The sequence below is a fragment of the Etheostoma spectabile genome, chromosome 2, assembly GCF_008692095.1.
Source record: "Etheostoma spectabile isolate EspeVRDwgs_2016 chromosome 2, UIUC_Espe_1.0, whole genome shotgun sequence".
NCBI classification, from domain to species: Eukaryota; Metazoa; Chordata; class Actinopteri; order Perciformes; family Percidae; genus Etheostoma; species Etheostoma spectabile.
The window spans coordinates 14,722,546-14,739,819 of NC_045734.1; the positions used below are offsets into that span (position 1 = coordinate 14,722,546).

A 17,274-nucleotide genomic window follows, 5' to 3' on the forward strand; every position below is an offset into this window, starting at 1 on the left:
TGTGTGTGTGTGTGTGTGTGTGTGTGTGTGTGTGTGTGTGTGCACAGTGTTCTGCAGAGTGCGGGAATGGCACACAGACCCGGAGTGTGGCTTGTATTATTAACAACGATGGTCGTATGGAGATTGTTGACCAGTTACAATGTTCCAGTCTCTCTCAGCCAATCACATCTCAGACCTGCAGATTGAAGCCATGCGGTGTCCAGTGGTATTTCACAGAGTGGAGTGCGGTAAGTTTCCCAAAGTTTGTCCTACTATCAGGGGTATTACAAAGTCAAACTCCATCTGCTGATGAAGACAGTCTTAGTAGTAGACCTTGACTTGGGATTGTTTGGTCAATCATGATCAAATCATCTAGATAATCCACAGATCTCGACCCTGAACAGTTTGATATTGTTTATTTCTTCGTTAGAAAGTAGTTTTAGTGAAACCTCTGCTCAGCAATGTCTGTAGAGTATTAAGAGTAATCAGAACATTATCTGGAAAGACAATTTGCTCTTGAGATTTATGAATGTCATCTTCATTTGCGTTGAACAACAGAAATTGAATTCTATTCAACTCCATTTTATTGTGCTGGAGGCAGATGTTCCAGAGATGGGTATTCAAAATCTCAGCACATAAAACTACAACTATTTGCATGGCCAGATACCAAGAGAGAGGTGTGAGAAAATTAGTCTTTTGTAATTTGGGTTAATTGATCCTTTAAAGATTGGTATTTTTCTTTTAGAGGAAGTATGGGACTAAGTGGTGTCCACATTCAGACCTCAAATACCATTATTTATACTGTATGTGCCACTCTTTATCCTGCCTTTGTTCTCTCTTTCTATCACCTCAGTGTTCAAGCTCCTGTAACGGTGGCTACCGTGTGCGTGAGGTGCGTTGTCTTGCCAACAACATCACCCCAAGCGATAGCTGTGACCCCAGTTTGACCCCAAATAGCCGAGAAGAGTGCAACAAACAACCTTGTGGAGCTGAAATAAGTAAGTCTGCTAAGCAGTGTTGTATTACTGCTCTGCATCCACTAAAGGTGCGGTAGGGTCAGAGTTCACACAAGGGTCAGGGAGACGTGAGATTTCTCTGCGATAATGTCACCATGAAGATGTTCATCTGGGGAAAACTGTCTTAACTAGGAAGAAGTGAAGAGTTGTAAGGAAACAGTGAGGAAAGATCACCTTCCAAAACCAATCTCTAAGAGCTCGAGAGAGAGAAAGAGTTTCCTTATCATTGGATAAAAAGAACATGTGGTTTATATGTTCAAAACCCTTCTGATATTCAGTGGTAATCATTGTTCTCATAAATACAATCACATTTGTAAGCGTGTAATGAATAACCTTAATGCAAGAAAGTTTCTGGGACCTAACACATCTTCTGTTAGGCTTTCATTGGCCATCATGTCCTGTATTGCTTGGTAAATGGATGCACCACTATTAAAGTCTGGCTTCCGTAAGCATACAGGATGGTGATGGAGGGTGACGGTATACAGTGTATAATACAGGATGGCATATGTTCATTTTACTTTCCAGTCCAAACAGAGAACAAGATAATACAAATCTGCTTATTCATTGTTTTAATTTTTCCAGAGGACATGTTTTTTAATAGATGATCACAGTCAGTACAACCAATATATTATTTGTTATTATTGGTTGTGGGAAGGGAAACACACGTGGTATAAATCATAGTGAGTAAGCCAGTTCAACAGTTGGGTTTTTAGTTATTATGACCATGATCAGAGGCCATTAACCAAAGACAGTATAACTTTAGTGAGTTCGACTCTGTATTGAGCATTTAGGAACTAACTAGAAGGCTCATTGAATTAGCCCCAACAGTGTAGTGGATAACACTGAATGGAAGAAAAAAGAATTGCTTTGCTTCTCCCATTTTTCTCCAACATTTTCTTTCACAGATCCATCATGCAGTGACCAGTATCATAACTGTATGGTGGTGGTTCAAGCCAGACTGTGTGTTTACCCTTACTACAGAAGTGTCTGCTGTGCCGCCTGCTCTCATGCCCACAAAACATACCCCAACTCATATCAAAAGAACCACATCCACAGGTGATGCTGCCACAAGAAGGTTAAATTCAACTCTGCTAGCTCTGTTTGATGATCACCTTAATATGTAGGAATGTAGAAAGTGGTTCAATATTCAGTCACTCAGCCTGCCATGAACACTGTTAGAGTGAGATCCTCTTTCATCTTTGTACCAAACTGGATTAAAAATAATCTGAAATTGTATTCTCTTCTGTTCTCAGTGTAACTTTAAACTGGACTGCTCACGTTTGGTGATGTACGTACTTGTACATGTATTCTTAATAAAGGGTGTATAGCTTCTGTTACTCTGCTGTTGTTATATTATTACAAATGTTACAGGTAATATTTAACAGTCTAATGTTGACATGATGGTGTTTTGTCTCAACCACCCATTGTGATGTGCCGGTGGTTGCTGGCAGGAATCTGTTCATACTGGCCATTAAGAGGTCCTTTCCTCATGTGTTTCCAGTGTAAGTATTGGGGGACAACATGCACAGTCCTTATTCTGTAAGACTAGATTCCAAAATTGATGTGCTGAAGTTAAAAAAAAGAAGACTTTGAAATATAGTTTTATAGTCATTTTTGCTGGAAGGTCATATCATTTTTATTACCTTTACAAAAATGCAAGACAAGAAGTGTAAGGAATGGGTTAAACAGTAGGTGTAATGTTATTTTGCAAGCCATAGTTGGCATTTTAGCTGGTAAAATTCACGATCTTGGACTAAAAGAAGCTTTTGACCATTTATGTCTAAGAAAAGCAGCCATTACAATTACAAGGAATTTTAAGATATAAATCAGCTGTTCTTACCGTAGACTACGTAAATGCATTGCTAGATTGGAAGGCAGAACAGGCGTAGCAACAGTAACTAAGGGGGACAGAAAGTGGCGAAGGGTAAAATTAAAAGTACCCAACTAAATCAAAATTCAAACCACATTTAAACATGCCTAGTTATACACTCACAATATGTATTATTCATTTAAATTTGGAGCAACTTGTGTCTAATCTTTAAAAACTCTCTGTTTCCTTTACAAATCACTGTGCAGAAAAGGCTTCTAGTTCTCCGAGATGCTCATTGGCCTCTGTCAGTATTAATAATGCCCTATCAGTGACCACCAATCAGGTCGGAGCATTTTCAGGATTAAGGAACCTCTGTAAAATTGTTAATAAGCATATTTGTAAGTGTCAAACCTTTCTATCCGTAATTGTAAGGTAACAAAGTTTTAGCATTTCACATATTCCATTGCAGCTGAGAGTAACTGATAGAAGTTATGCTACTGCTATTATTTTTACATACGCATTAAGTAGATGTGCAATGTGGAGATTTGCTTATTATTAGGGTTTATTTACTTTAGGCTGAATATTCTTAATGTATAGTTTATCTGTTGACTTCTGACAGCTCGTGAGACTTTCTTTCACATTGCCACATAGCAAGCCTGTCAAACGGCAACGGTGGAGAAGGTATTCAGATCCCTCACTCGAGTAAAAGTTGCAATACTCTTGTTTCTCAATGGGTGTAAAAGTAAAAAAAAAAAACTGCCTGGTGCGTGTCACACTATACTATATATTACTGTTTTTATCACTGATACATTAGTGTGTAAGCCAAGTAGCATTTTACTGTTTGAGTTGGATTTTTTTTTTTTTTTTTTTAATATATACTGTTGAGTATTTTTGATTTATAACACTGTTTCATATTTTATGATCTCATCAATAAAAGTAACTAATATGTTATTTTATTATGTTGGGGAGTAAAAACTGCCCTATTTCACTCTAAAATCTGGTGGAGTGGGGAAACACATTTTTTTATTTTTAATATTTATTTAAACTTAATTGAAATATATACTTTGTTACTTTCCTTCACTAGTGCGAGGCATGGACCACAGTCTGTTGACACAAACCTACATCTTCAAGCCTAAAGCTGGCTGGTTTTGTTGTTTGGAGATACAAAAAACTCCACAACAAGCTGAAAAAACAGCAACTCTGAATGGGAAGTAAAGATTTGCTTGGAAAACATTCATTGAAAACATGGTGTACATGTTCATGCTGCACATTTATTCTATGCACCACACTATCCAGTCAAAAAGAGTCACATTCGGTTTGTTTCTTATTCAAGATAGTAATACTGTTGCTTTAATGGGACAGCCGGACTGACAACATGTAAAAGGCCAATCACGAGAACTGAAAGCACAGTAAGAAACATTAAACAAACACCAATGAAAAAATGCACTTTGCAGTCTCTATTTCTCTTACAACAAATTAAAATGGGTACCAAGACTCTATTACACTCTCCCATTTTGTGTCTTCACATAATCTTTAGTAATGTTCCCAAGGTGATTTTGAGTCTTTTGGTGTCAGTGGATGCAAGGCTGCACTGGTAGGTCCATGATAGTAGGCTGTTGAGGATGTGTTAGGAAAAATCTTTAGGGTGAGCCTGGGCCTTTGGCATTGAGGGATACAGGGTCCACATTCACCAACAATATCCATGTCTGTCTTGATTTAATTGCTCGGACACCATTACCCAAAAAACATTCAAGGCTCGCGTTCCATGCTGGAACCTTAACCCATTCTTTATATATATATATATATATATATATATATACTTACAGACACCAAGCTGGGGTTTTGTTAACAGAAATGGCAGCCACGGCCCACTTGTATTTTTTTTATTTTTCGTTTTTCTCTTGAAAGCTATTTTTTTGCTTTTTCCTTGGCATTGGGTACCACACAGTACAAGACATTAATGTAATTGTTTAGCAATAAGATGTCTAAAAACATACATGTTAGCTTCACCCGACGCCCCCCTCCTTTGTCCTAGAATTGAACAATCACTATTTATACAAGTCAGTTCTGAAAATACAATGGCAAGTGACATTTTCCACCAAAAGTTCATTGTGAAAAACAAAAAATATATTTCACTCCCCATCTGATTTGTTCAATTTATCAAATGCAACAACTGGTTTGTTTTTCTTCGTGGCATCGTACCAACATTCACGGATTTCAATATTGTAGAAGTTTTACAAAGACATAAATATAGTAGGATACACAGTAAAAAATACAAAATAAAGTTGATATAGTCTTTTTCTTAAATGATAATTTACCAGAGGCAAACCCAGAAAAAGATCTTTGACACTAGGCAAAAAACACTAGAATTACCCCCTGAGGTCAAATGAGAAAAGAATAGCCATGTCTCAAACCAGAGCTTAGTCCCATATAACTCACTACTGTCACGTTATTCTTAAGTAGTGTACTATGTACAGGACTCTAGGCAAAATGTGGGTGTCCTGTGTGACACACAGTCATTGTGTACTATTCCAGTGCACTCGTTTGGGTGTTATTACTATACTAGCGAGACATTAAGCTAAGGAAAACTTGAAGGCACAATTATCTGAGGCAGAACATGCCTCAAGAATATAACACAACAGTTATGGTATCAAGGGAGTAAGATTCAGAACGGGAAGAAACAAAAGGGGAAATAAAAGTTTACAGTTTCAGGTGTTTAGGTCTAAGAACGACGAGGCAGTGAATCAAGTTAAGGCCAAATTACTGTACTTAAGACCATCCAATTAGAACGCTCCAACAGTAAAGATGATGTTAGACCTGACAAATCACACAGATTTGCAATACGATATCAGTTTTAATACAAGAACTCGTCTCTATATTTTGTCATACAGCCTGGCGCGCTATATAGAGATTTCTTCTTGCGGTAACGTCAATTTCATTAAACAAGGCTTTTTTTGCTCTTCTTTCAGAGGTTGTTATTATGCACAATAATGTATAAATGTATGTTACAAGAATATACATGGGCTTCAGTCTATAATATCTCAGTAAGGAGTACATCCAAGCATTCAGGGTGAGGACTTTGGCTTTGAAAAGTTAGTCTACATATGCACAAATATGAAACACACGTAGAAAATGCACCATAGAAAAAAGGACATGGAAAATAAAGAAAAACAAAAATGGACTAAATGGCTCACACTGGTCACTTAACGACCCTTTCCTCACGCACAACCATTTCATTTTATCTAAAAAAACAAAACACAAAACAAAAGGTTTTCAAGTTTCACCTTTTCATACCCCTTTCAATGTATCTGCGATCACAGATGTGTTCAGGGTTGAAAAGGAACAAGAAATACAAAAAGGAACAAAGACTGGGGTTTGGAGGGCGGCTTCAAAGGGTAAAGTTCAAGTTTGTCATTCCTCATGTGCAAGTCAATATAAAAATGCTACAACTCGTACAACTATCTTGTCAACAAGACAGGTTCAGGGCAGGCCAAGTCCCCCTGTAGTTTGCTAAATAAAATGGGGCTTGGAAATTGGCAGGACAGCTTGCTCAAGCGGTGACGCAATTCACAGTCTCCCCTCCGTGTGTTTTTGACCAGCTCTTCACCTCCTCTGCCAAACCATTCATGTGAAGGAAGAGCAACTGTGAGAGTCTGTGTTATTACATCGAGAGCCAAAACAAGGTCTCCATCCTTTGTCTCTTCTCTCCTATGGCAGAAGAATCATCTCCCTCCTCTTTTCTGAAAACGTCGTTCCTCACTCTTTCGTTCCTATGACTTCAGCTTAGGTTGGCTATCCCATTTGTTTTTCTATGTGTCCCTCACTCGCTGTCAGTCTCTAGGTCTGAGTCAGACCACTGAACTGGGCTCAGTTTCCCATGCCGCTGGGCGTACTCGATGACTGCTGTGTAGCAGAAGTAGTACTGGTCCCAGGTCTGGATGCTGAAAGCCCTCTGTGTACGCATCCGCCGCACTGTCTGACGGATATCTACTGTGGCAATGTCCTCCAGCCGAGACAGGCAGATGTCCAGTGTACAGAACGTGCCTGGTCGGGGAGCATAGATGGACAGAAATAAGATTGAGAGGTTGTACAAAAAAAGGACTTTGTTTTGCCATCACAGTGGCAACGGATTTGAGAATATGTTTTTATTTTGATTAAGAATACATTTAAGAATATCTTGAAAGCTAGGAGTCAAAAAAATTGTACTAAAAGATTTGCTTCACACTATTTTAATACTTACTTTTTAATTGGAGAGTTTAAATCATATCACCAATTTTAGAAGTAAATTTTACACTACTGCTCTCTTTAGACAACATTTCACGTTTTGAAACTTTGGTTTGCTTTATTAAATAAAATTAAAAAGGGATTTGTAGCAAACCCGAAACTTGGGGCATTGCACTGGAAAGTACTGCCAGTAGTACTGAACAATTTCAAATGATACCCAGTCCTACGAAATTGTTGTGTTTTACAGTTACAACGCCCTTGTATGCCAACAGAAAGCCACATGACCTAAAAAATAAACAAACACATCTAACAATATGGCCACTAAGTGTATTGTATAAGTGTATTTAAACCCCACAATGGTACATGTGTTTACCTGTGCGGCCAATGCCGGCACTGCAGTGCACAACCACAGGGGGACCCCCAGGAGGCCCCGTCCAACTGGAGCCCAGGCTCTGGACTGCAGCCTCCCTTCTCTGAAGTACATGCTCACGGAAGTCCAACATAGCAGAAGCACTTTTGGGCACCCCAAAGTCTGGCCAGCTGACATAAAGGTAGTGGCACACCTCCCGTCTCTCTCCAGACTAAGGAAAGGCCACAAAAGGTCCATAGAAGAAGAGAGCAATATATCAGACTCTCTTTTTAATGGCATGTATGAAAATAGGGACAATTATTCATGCCAAGTATTATTAAATGTATTAATTAACAATTTAAGAGATTCTACTAGTACTAATGAAGTCAGTGTGACTTACCTGTGTGTTGTAAAGTTCAAGATGGGAGAGTTTGAAGTCCTGAAACACCTGGATGTGTGTGTTCCTGACCAAGAAGTATCCGTGCTGCTCAGTCCTGCCCTCCTCAAGAGGCCAGTACTGACCACACTTGACACGCCCACGCTCCACCACTCTGAGACACAAAGAAGCGTACATTTTTGTAATCTCATCATCAGCCCATTGAGGATAGGTTGTTACTTGAACTATCACTACTACTATACACACACACACTCCTTTGTACACCAACACACAATTGACTTCAAAACTCAGATGTAAAGGAGACTCACCTGGTGGTCATGACAATGATAAGTACCATCTGTTCCCACACCATGCGCCAGAAGTCACCAAAGGTTTTTGGCAAAGGACCTGAAGGACACAACAGTCTGTCAAGTCATGGTAACACCAAACTTTACTCTACTGAGGTCTGAGGGGGGTCTGAGAAGCATTTGGAGCAGAAAAGGTGTAAATTGCAAGGAGGACTAAATAAAGATAGTAAGGAGTGGGACCGTGGTTAGTGTCAAGAACTGCTCACCCTGAGTTGCAATGTAAGCGTTGCTCCTCTTGTAGCCATCCATGAAACTGGCATTAATGTAATCTGATGTCTGCAAAACACACAGCAGAAAAGGTTGGTGTTAGGATCTGCTGCCTCCTGTAGGAGGACAGCAAACATTACTATTGGCCTATTTTTAGGGCAGGCACTTAGTTGCAGTTATTACAACTGTAGACTAGAGTCCTACTAGCCAGCCACTTGGTAATGCGCAAGTGGGAATCTACAATACCATCATTGCATACCCTTTGGATAAGAGAAGTATATACAGATGTCCCTGAATGATTGATTTGGTATTTTATCAACATTAAGATTGTGATTTGACAGACAGTAACTGACCAACAGCAATTATGTTTAAAATCTATTTTTATTTTTTTATTAATTCATTTTATTATTTGTATTTTGTTGGTAACAATAATGTATTCATTTTACCAAAATAATAAGACCCAGGTTGCCGATAAAACTTTTGTTGCCTTTTAGCCACATAAACTCACTGCATTCAATACTGTCAAGCATTCCTTGTTCCAATCACACATATCAGATACAGTAGATAAGGACAGGAGAAGACATCACAAAGAACAGACCTTCTACGGATCATATCAGTGCCCTCCAATAATTACTCTAAATGCATGCAATATGTAACATTACGTTCTCTAAGAAGTAACCAATACATACTCTTGATTAGAAGGTGGAGCCGAGGACTAATCTGAATATGACTGATGTTGTCGAAGTCCCAATTTAGCCATCAATAAAATCATCCATCTTCTACAGAGTAATAACGTTTTATCATTAAACAAGAGAGAGCGAGAGAACTGAATTAATACCTCATCCTCGTCATCACAGAGCTGGCAGAGACGCACCCGTGACTGGTCCAGGCAGAGAACATCACTGTACCTGTTCTTTATCTGATTGGACAGTTTCCTGTAAAAGGAAGGTAACATGAGAGACTTAGACGGTGGACTTAGGTGTCACCTGTCATGTAACTTACTTTCACCTTGGTACTGAGAGGCTTAAAATAGAGGAAGTGACCGGCAGAGACCAAAGAAAACAAAAAAAGAGAGGAGCCGAGGAAAATATATTACTTTATCTATTCTCTTACTTGGAGTAGTCAAAGGCGCCTGCTGGTGGCTCTTTCCGGATCTCCTCGTACTCCTGATAAATCCCCTTCTTTTTCTTTCTCTTCACATGTTCCACTAGATCATGAACCGTCATGCCTCCATGCTCTGGCATGTGAATGGACGCCTCCATGCAGCTGTCCTCATCATCAAGAACCCATGATGAAGACAGGGGTGGGGACTGGGAAGTAGGGTGGTGGGGGGGGCGAGGCAAAGATTTCTGGGGCAACGGAGGCACGCCTTCCTCGTCCTCGCCCTCCTCCTCCTTTACATCGTCATTCTGAGAACTGTGTGCAGAGTCCGTTGCCTCAACTTCCGCGGCATCTCCATCAACTTTCTGGGAAAACAGTGTATCAGGGGGCGTGTCGGACTGGGGAGGGGCTTGTCGGCCACGACCGTTCATGTTAGCGTTGGGGCTAGAGCCACTAACAGCCATGTTGGCTACACTCATTGCTGAGCCGTTCCAGTGTTGGTGGTTCCCCTGCGGCCTGTTTGCAGCAGACTGTGGTCTCTGCTGGTACAGTCCCTGGCCTTGAGTCCTGCCGTCCGCCACACCGCAGTGGTTATGTGGATTAGCATTGCTATCATCGTAGCAGTTAGAGTTAGCCACGGCGAGCTCGGAACCTAACTGTGTATTTATATGGGTGCGTGACAGTGTAGCGCCTGCGCTTGTGTTACTGCACTCTAAGCTGTAGGAGCGCAGCAGGTTTCCCACACAGTCTTGTGTGTCATGTTCTTGTGTGTCACCCTGAACAGTGTTTGTGTGTGAGTTAACACAGGACTGGATCCAAGCCACGTGGCTATATTGGGAGGTCCCACCCAGGTGTTCAGGGAGGGAGGAGACTGGGATGTGACTGGCCAACTCATGAGCTTTCACTGTGCACACCTTGTGAATGGTAGAGAAAGAAAACACATTTCAAATAACGAATGACAACCAAACACCTTACACCTTGTGACATAACTCCAACTGAAAACCGACATTCATACCCTCTCTCTCAGCTTCTCACGCACAAATAGGCGGAGGACCGTGAATGGTGCTCGAAACCAAAGAGGCGATGAAACAATGAAGACACATTTTAGACGAGCTGGAAATGCCCCCTACAAAATACAAAGATCAGACACACAAAATAGTGAAAGTGGTTTTTAATTTCAGAGAGAAAGTTTTGACACCAAAACCTTGAAGGCAGGCAGAAGAGAGACAAGACAGAGAATGTTCCTTTTATTTACCTTGAGCAAATTGAGGATCTTGACACAGAGCTCATAGTCAAAGTTGCCATAGCTGGAGTTGGTCATGTCGTAGATAAATATGAGTCCATCTCTTTGAGTTTGAACACTGGGGAGAAATTAAGATATTCAAATTAAAAGCAGTGGAAGAGGGTAAAGAAGCTCGCCATAAGAAATACCTTTCATTTTATAAAATATACCTGAGAGAAATAAGGCAATACTCTATACCACAACAACAGGTTAAAGTGCAAATAGGAAAATTGTAGTTATTCGGGCATCACCTCTCTATGGCTTTGTCCAGCTGATAGATGATGGCCTGCAGCACAGCTTTGTGGGTGGTGACGTCTGGCCGATGGAGACGAGCAGTGAAGAGCGCTAGAGCTGCACCTTTTGCATCCCGTCCGGGCTGGTGGGAACATTAACAGGTTATCATACAGATGAATGCAAACTCATTGTGATTCCATTTGATGTGATTTGTGAGAAAGGGCCTCAATAAATTCGGATCATAAACATACACATTTTCAGACCATCTTTTACTCCATCTCTATTCATAAACACACAAAGGCAGGGATATAAAGTATGTGCAGACTGACATACATTGCGCACACACAGACTCTTCTTAAATGAACAGCATGTGTACAATTGTCTTTGTATCCTGAAGTGTGGCTCGCAATGGCTTCAACACTCACCAGGACTGTAAATTTGCCACTCAGGAGCTCAGAGCGTAGAGGCTCCTCGTCAGGGTTGATATTGATGATGCCCTCTTTGATTCTTGTGTTCTAATTTTGATACAGGATGTAGAGACAGGAGAGAAGGGGGAATTAAAAGAACAAAAACATTATCAACTTAAATTTAGTTGTTGTCTAGAGTTAGTCTTTATTTAAAGATCTATAAATTAAATCAGAGCAGGTTCAAATCCTGTCCTTTTAATGTCTACACAGGGAACCTTCAATGCTTTTCCTTATTTACTGTCTTTCAGTGTATTTGTCTTTCAGTATATTTGTGGGAGGACGACATGCAGCAAGGGCCAAGGACTACATGGGGAGCACACACTACTGGGTGAGCTAGAGGTCACCTCACCTCACCTTACTGTGCACTGAAAAACTGTAAAAGAAAATGTTTGAATGCAGGACTTGTAATATAATAATGGTTATACTTCAGAAAAAGACATTTTGAGTAGGCCTCCTACTTCGACCACTAACAATACCAACATTCCCGGTTAGAGAAAAGGTAAAAAGGTAGATACGGTTTGCCTGCGGCCCAAGTTGAGCAGCTTTGTTTTTTTAATCAGTCAGAGTGTGCTCTCCTCTAGTGCTCTCCAAGGTAAGATCATTCCTCTACTTCAAGTACTCCAGTCCAAACGGTGAAAATGTCCATGACGGCGTACAGACCGTTATTATACATCCATGGTCCAGGCAGTGTGGAACTGGACCCAGAGTGAGTCAGTGTAAGACGAAGGCAGCTGCCCGGAGAAAGAGAGGCTCCAAGATTACGTTACATTCTGCCGTCTGCTTAGAAGTGGTAAATTTACAGCTCACAGCAACTTGATACAATCTAGTCTCTGGCTTTTGTTTGATATCTAGTGTTGGCAAAAATTACGTTAGCATAGCTATTTGTTGAGTTTCCTCTTAGCGTGATGCTCTGACCAAATGTTATTGGGAACGACAGACACAGAAGAAGTGAACCTGTAGGATTATGTTCTGCCATTGTCAATTTGGGAGTTAAAGTGTGTTAATAAGAGTGTTGGCATTCAGAACTGGATAACAGGTTTGTTTTAACAGGAGATGGTTATGACTTGGCAAGCATGTTTGCTGCCAAATTGGAAAGCTATCAACACAGCGGTCATCAGTCAGATATCAAAACTTTTACATGGTCAGGCAACACTTTACAGCAGCAAGCAACTGAATCAAATGGCCTCATTCTTCTTTCAAGTATAAACAAGCAAAGTTTGTGATTATTACTAGTAAAAACCTATACATTTTTTTATTGTATATACCATCAAGTCTAAAGAATGTTTTCGCAATTTAAAACCACAATATTAAGAAAAGATCAGGTCAGAAATCTTGTAACTGAATATCTTGCCCAAAACATTCAGCCCTAATTAAGCCCTGTGGTTTCTTGTCGATAACAGAAAAAGTGAATAGTCATCTCAGTTTTGTCACCAAAGCACCGCTGTACCTTGTATGCTTGGAAGAGGTCAATGGCTCTTGAGACGTCAAACTTGCGGGCCATAAGAAACTTTACAGCTGTTGGTTGGGACACGAGCCCAGCGCTGTGAGGCTGCTCTCTGCTACGCACCTCACCCAGGAACTCCTCCACAGCCTGGGAAAAACATGAGAGATGGATGTGTGAGGTGAGATTAAAGCCAAAATTATTGTGCAAAAGGGGTATAACCAGAGTTGGAAAAAGTGGTTAAAAAACGGAATGGTCTAGAATTTAGGTAGTAGAGCTACAGCAAAAGGACAAAGAGAAAATAAGCATGACAACTGATATTAAAAAGAAAATGAATCTGTCAGCCCCCTCGGCTTTGTATTTCTTTCCCTTCCAGAGTTACAATGGTGGCAGCAGGCTGTCCTCCAGATATGTAACCAGCAAAAGGAAAGTCAGGTTAAATCATCAGCTATGTACAACATTTGAATCTACTATCTCAAGGGACAAAGAAAAAGAAAGCAGATGTCTAGGGAAAAACTAATCCAAATACAGGGTTTCCCTGTGAATTGTTTGTTGGACGTGGTAACAAGATGCAAACCCAAACCCTGATAGATATATGGTTATAAGATGAAGCGCTGATGAAGATGAAGATAGATAAATAAATAGAGTAAACGACTTATTACAATACTATGGGAAACACTAATACATGTGTGGAATCATGTAATCAGCACAATGGTGAGCCTATACAAAAATGATCATTTGGTCCATTATGCAGTCCCAACACTTGGACTTAAAGATTGTGACTTTCAGTCTGTGACATAGTCTGAGCCAAGAATATACTGAGCGCGATGCTGTGGCTGGACACATATTAACGTCACAAAGACACACACAACACACATTCTGGGAAATGTATCCAACATCCGGTCCTGTTATTTTGATCAAACAAGAGAAACAAGTGATCACATCAAACACACATATTTACAGCAAAAGGTACAATTTAGTGCCCTTGACACCCCTAAAGTTGGCATTCAGGTACTGGTAGTTTATTGTGTCAACAATTGTTTATCAAGTAATGTGGGATTTTAAGGATACTTGTCCTTACAAGTTCATTTACTGCACTGTCATTCTTTCCCTAAATCAATGTTGATGTTGCCAAAACATGTTTGTATATGTCAAAGAGTAAGTTGGGATAACCTTTTACAGATTTGGGACATTACAACAAGTCAGGGAGGGTACCATTAAATCACATCATACCCATTCTGTATGCAACTACCAATAACTGAACATCAGCACCAGGGTGGTTGCTAATCCAAGGCAATAATAACAACAGCTTTATTTATAGAGCACCTTTTAAAAACAAAGTTACTAAGTGACTTCCAATGAAAGAAGGAGGCAAATAAGACCCAGAACGTCTCTCACTGCAAATTAAAAGATGGCAGCAGTGTTTTGCATCAGCTGTGGTCTTTAAAACTAAAACTGCAAAGGTTTTAAACAGCATGTGTCCTCATAGCAGTTAACTGATTGATGTTACAGGATCTAGGAAAGTGATGATAGCTATCAAGAAACACATTGACAAATCTGGGGAGCAGTACAAACTTGTCCTGTAACTTAGGTAAGTGGTCCCAAAGTGGGGTCCCAGCATAAGGGGGAACGATTTTCTTTCACTTTAATTCCATCCACCAGTATCACAATGACAGAATGTGTGACTATTTTGGTCGTGGGTCTCATCTTTCTGTAATAAAACATCTAAAAAGCAAAAATTCTATCAGTTGCAGGACCCTGAGACAAAATCGTATCAATTGGGGCCCAGTGGTCTAATTTGTGTTGGTTTATTGGACCTTGATGTAAAAACGTTTTGGAACCACTGACTTATAGATCAGTTAACCTTGTGAATGCATGACGAAGATACACAACAAGTAACATTAGCTGTGAAATGAAGCGGTCGTCAGAATTGCTGCGTAACATTTGATGCTTGCTATCAAAGTCAGGCTCACCCCTTTCGCTAGAAAGTGATGACAACAACAATGCTAGGAACCGGAGGATCACTTCTGTGAATTCTCGACCGTAAATCTGATTGGCAGGACACAGCCAGCTAGTTCGCTCATCGCAAACACTCGCGTGTCATCATCTTGGTCTGTCTTGACGGTGTCATGGTACATTATGACAATCAACATTTGAGACAATCAGTGTTTAGTCATTTTTAACCCTCACACTTTGTCTAACAACGTTGCTATCGAAGAGAATCCCTGCAAGTCAACAATAGCTATTAGCATTAGCCAGCAGCTAGGTTACATGTGGCAGCTGGATGGCTAACGATACCGTCTTAGGCACTAGAAGCCACATGTATGGGACATACCATAGCTAGGTAACGAGGTGTTGCTAGTTAACATTAGCGATATGGACATGTCTTTGTGATCCATGTCAATATTGGTTATTAAAGGAGCGAGTATTTGAGATAAACAACCGACCAGTTAAGTGATCACTAGCTAGGTTACTATTACTATAGTAGCAAACGCCATCTATAGTAGCAAACGCCATCATGCTAACACACACATGCTAACTGCTGTCAGTCGGCTCAGGAGAGGAGGGTGCAAACGGGCCAGGGCTGTTTACTGGACCACATCGTTCCCTGGGACATCACCGTGACAAATTACATGAAATAAATCGCCGGTTGGGGAAGAAACTGAAGGTGACATGAGTACACACCGAACATGATGCGGAGATGAGGGGGGGAAAAAATCCGTAAAGAGACCCTTACCAGCTGCTCCTGAGTTGTCAGGGCTTCCGCCATCTTGAAGCCTCCGCAACGTCGCAGCGGGCGCGCCCACCAGCCGCTCGCTCACGCCCTACACCCCGAGACGGAGACCGAGGCACCGCCCATATGCAACAGACACAACTGTATCAATGCAGCTTCAGAAACTGTATTTATCAATGTAGCTTCATACACTTCATAACAAGTTAAAATATCTCTTTTCAGAGCATACTGTAGGCTACTCCACTTTATCCAGCTCACCTATGTTGCAGCTACAGTAGGCTACAGCAAAGATAAACAAGACAAAGGTGGCATGCAATGATGCCTTAGACTTTTGTTAAAGTGTCCAAGATGGACCATTTGTCTGTGAAGCGTAATGTCCCCACCTTCCATGCTGTGTTGAGGAATTTTATGTTCAGATTCATATGCCGATTAACAGAGTCAAATAAAACAATTTTAACTGCTATAGAACCAATCCAGCATGTGGTGATACCAGATATTCGCCCAGACTGGAAACACTGGAACACACATAGGCTAGCCTACCTGTTATAATTATTGGGCATAGCTATTTGGATGTCTGTATGCTTATATGTATGAATGTGTGTTTGTTTTGTATGCTTCCTTTATGTTATTTGTGGGAGTCAGTTTGTCTGTATGTAGGCCTATTTATGTTTGTGTTTGGTTTGTAGGCCTACCCATGACAATTTTTTTTTTTCATCTGGACCTTGAGTCTGTAAAAAATAAAGTCGGAAACTGTATTTGTCAGTACAGCTATACTAACAATTCATAAACTCTATTTTCCTGTACATATCATTAAAGGTTACGCATTTATCAGAATGTTTGCATTGCATTTAATTTAATCTAATTTATCTATCTGGGATATAATAACACAAATACTAGTAAGTTTTATTTAAATAGAGCCTTTCAAGAAACCCAAGGACACTTTACAGAATTACTGTGGATATACAGTGGGGAGTATTTGATACACTGCTGATTTTTCAGGTTTTCCTGCTTAAAAAGCACGAGGTCTGTAATATTTATCATAGGTACACTTCAACTGTGAGAGACGGAATCTAAAACAAAAATCCAGAAAATCATATTGTATGATTTTTAAATGATTAATTTGCATTTTATTGCATGACATAAGTATTTGATACATCAGAAAAGCAGAACTTAATATTTGGTACAGAAACCTTTGTTTGCAATCACAGAGATCATACATTTCTTGTAATTCTTGACCAGGTTTGCACACTGCAGCAGGGATTTTGGCCCACTCCTCCATACAGACATTCTCCAGATCCGCTGGGCAATATAGACTTTCAGCTCCCTCCAAAGATTTTCTATTGGGTTCAGGTCTGGAGACTGGCTAGGCCACTCCAGGACCTTGAGATGCTTCTCACGGAGCCTCTCCTTAGTTGCACTGGCTGTGTGTTTCGGGTCGTTGTCATGCTGGAAGACCCAGCCACGATCCATCTTCAATGCCCTAACTGAGGGAAGAAGGTTGTTGGCCAACATCTTGCGATACATGGCCCCATCCATCCTCCCCTCAATACGGTTCAGTCGTCCTGTCCTCTTTGCAAAAAAGCATCCCCAAAGAATGACGTTTCCACCTCCATGCTCCACGGTTGGGATGGTGTTCTTGGGGTTGTACTCATCTTTTTTCCTCCTCCTAACACGGCAAGTGGAGTT

The 17,274-nt window shown here is 40.5% G+C and overlaps 2 protein-coding genes across 4 annotated transcripts in view; one reads left to right on the plus strand and one right to left on the minus strand.

Moving 5' to 3' along the window:
- The window catches only part of adamtsl7 (ADAMTS-like 7), a 9,986-nt gene extending 7,567 nt beyond the window's left edge, over window positions 1-2,419 (plus strand). For both annotated transcript variants that reach the window (XM_032535672.1, XM_032535683.1), the window contains exons 10-12: window positions 48-227; window positions 833-977; window positions 1,901-2,419. In XM_032535672.1, coding sequence (XP_032391563.1) covers window positions 48-227; window positions 833-977; window positions 1,901-2,055 — 480 coding nt within the window. In that variant the 3' untranslated portion in view covers window positions 2,056-2,419. The remainder of the gene's footprint in view (window positions 1-47; window positions 228-832; window positions 978-1,900) is intronic.
- A 1,623-nt stretch (window positions 2,420-4,042) lies between these two features.
- ptpn9b (protein tyrosine phosphatase non-receptor type 9b) lies at window positions 4,043-15,720 on the minus strand. Of its 2 annotated transcripts, XM_032535645.1 has the most exons (13): window positions 15,592-15,720; window positions 12,861-13,004; window positions 11,372-11,461; window positions 10,964-11,088; window positions 10,686-10,791; window positions 10,446-10,556; window positions 9,443-10,344; window positions 9,168-9,264; window positions 8,329-8,398; window positions 8,084-8,162; window positions 7,779-7,929; window positions 7,403-7,610; window positions 4,043-6,849 (listed from the first exon to the last, which is right to left on the minus strand). In XM_032535645.1, exons 1-13 carry the CDS (start codon window positions 15,622-15,624, stop codon window positions 6,626-6,628), a joined length of 2,340 nt encoding a protein of 779 aa, XP_032391536.1. In that variant the 5' UTR covers window positions 15,625-15,720; the 3' UTR covers window positions 4,043-6,625. The 2 variants fall into 2 exon arrangements, with proteins under 2 accessions (XP_032391536.1, XP_032391546.1); XM_032535655.1 differs by lacking the exon at window positions 10,446-10,556.
- Window positions 15,721-17,274: the final 1,554 nt, after the last annotated feature.

Coding starts and splice junctions, on each gene's coding strand:
- ptpn9b (XM_032535645.1), bottom strand. CDS start 15,624: ATGGCGGAAGCCCTGACAACTCAGGAGCAGCTG. Junction 10,792..10,963: donor CTGGACAAAGCCATAGAGAG/GTGATGCCCGAA, acceptor ATTTCTCCCCAG/TGTTCAAACTCAAAGAGATG. Junction 7,611..7,778: donor TTGAACTTTACAACACACAG/GTAAGTCACACT, acceptor GCCTTTCCTTAG/TCTGGAGAGAGACGGGAGGT.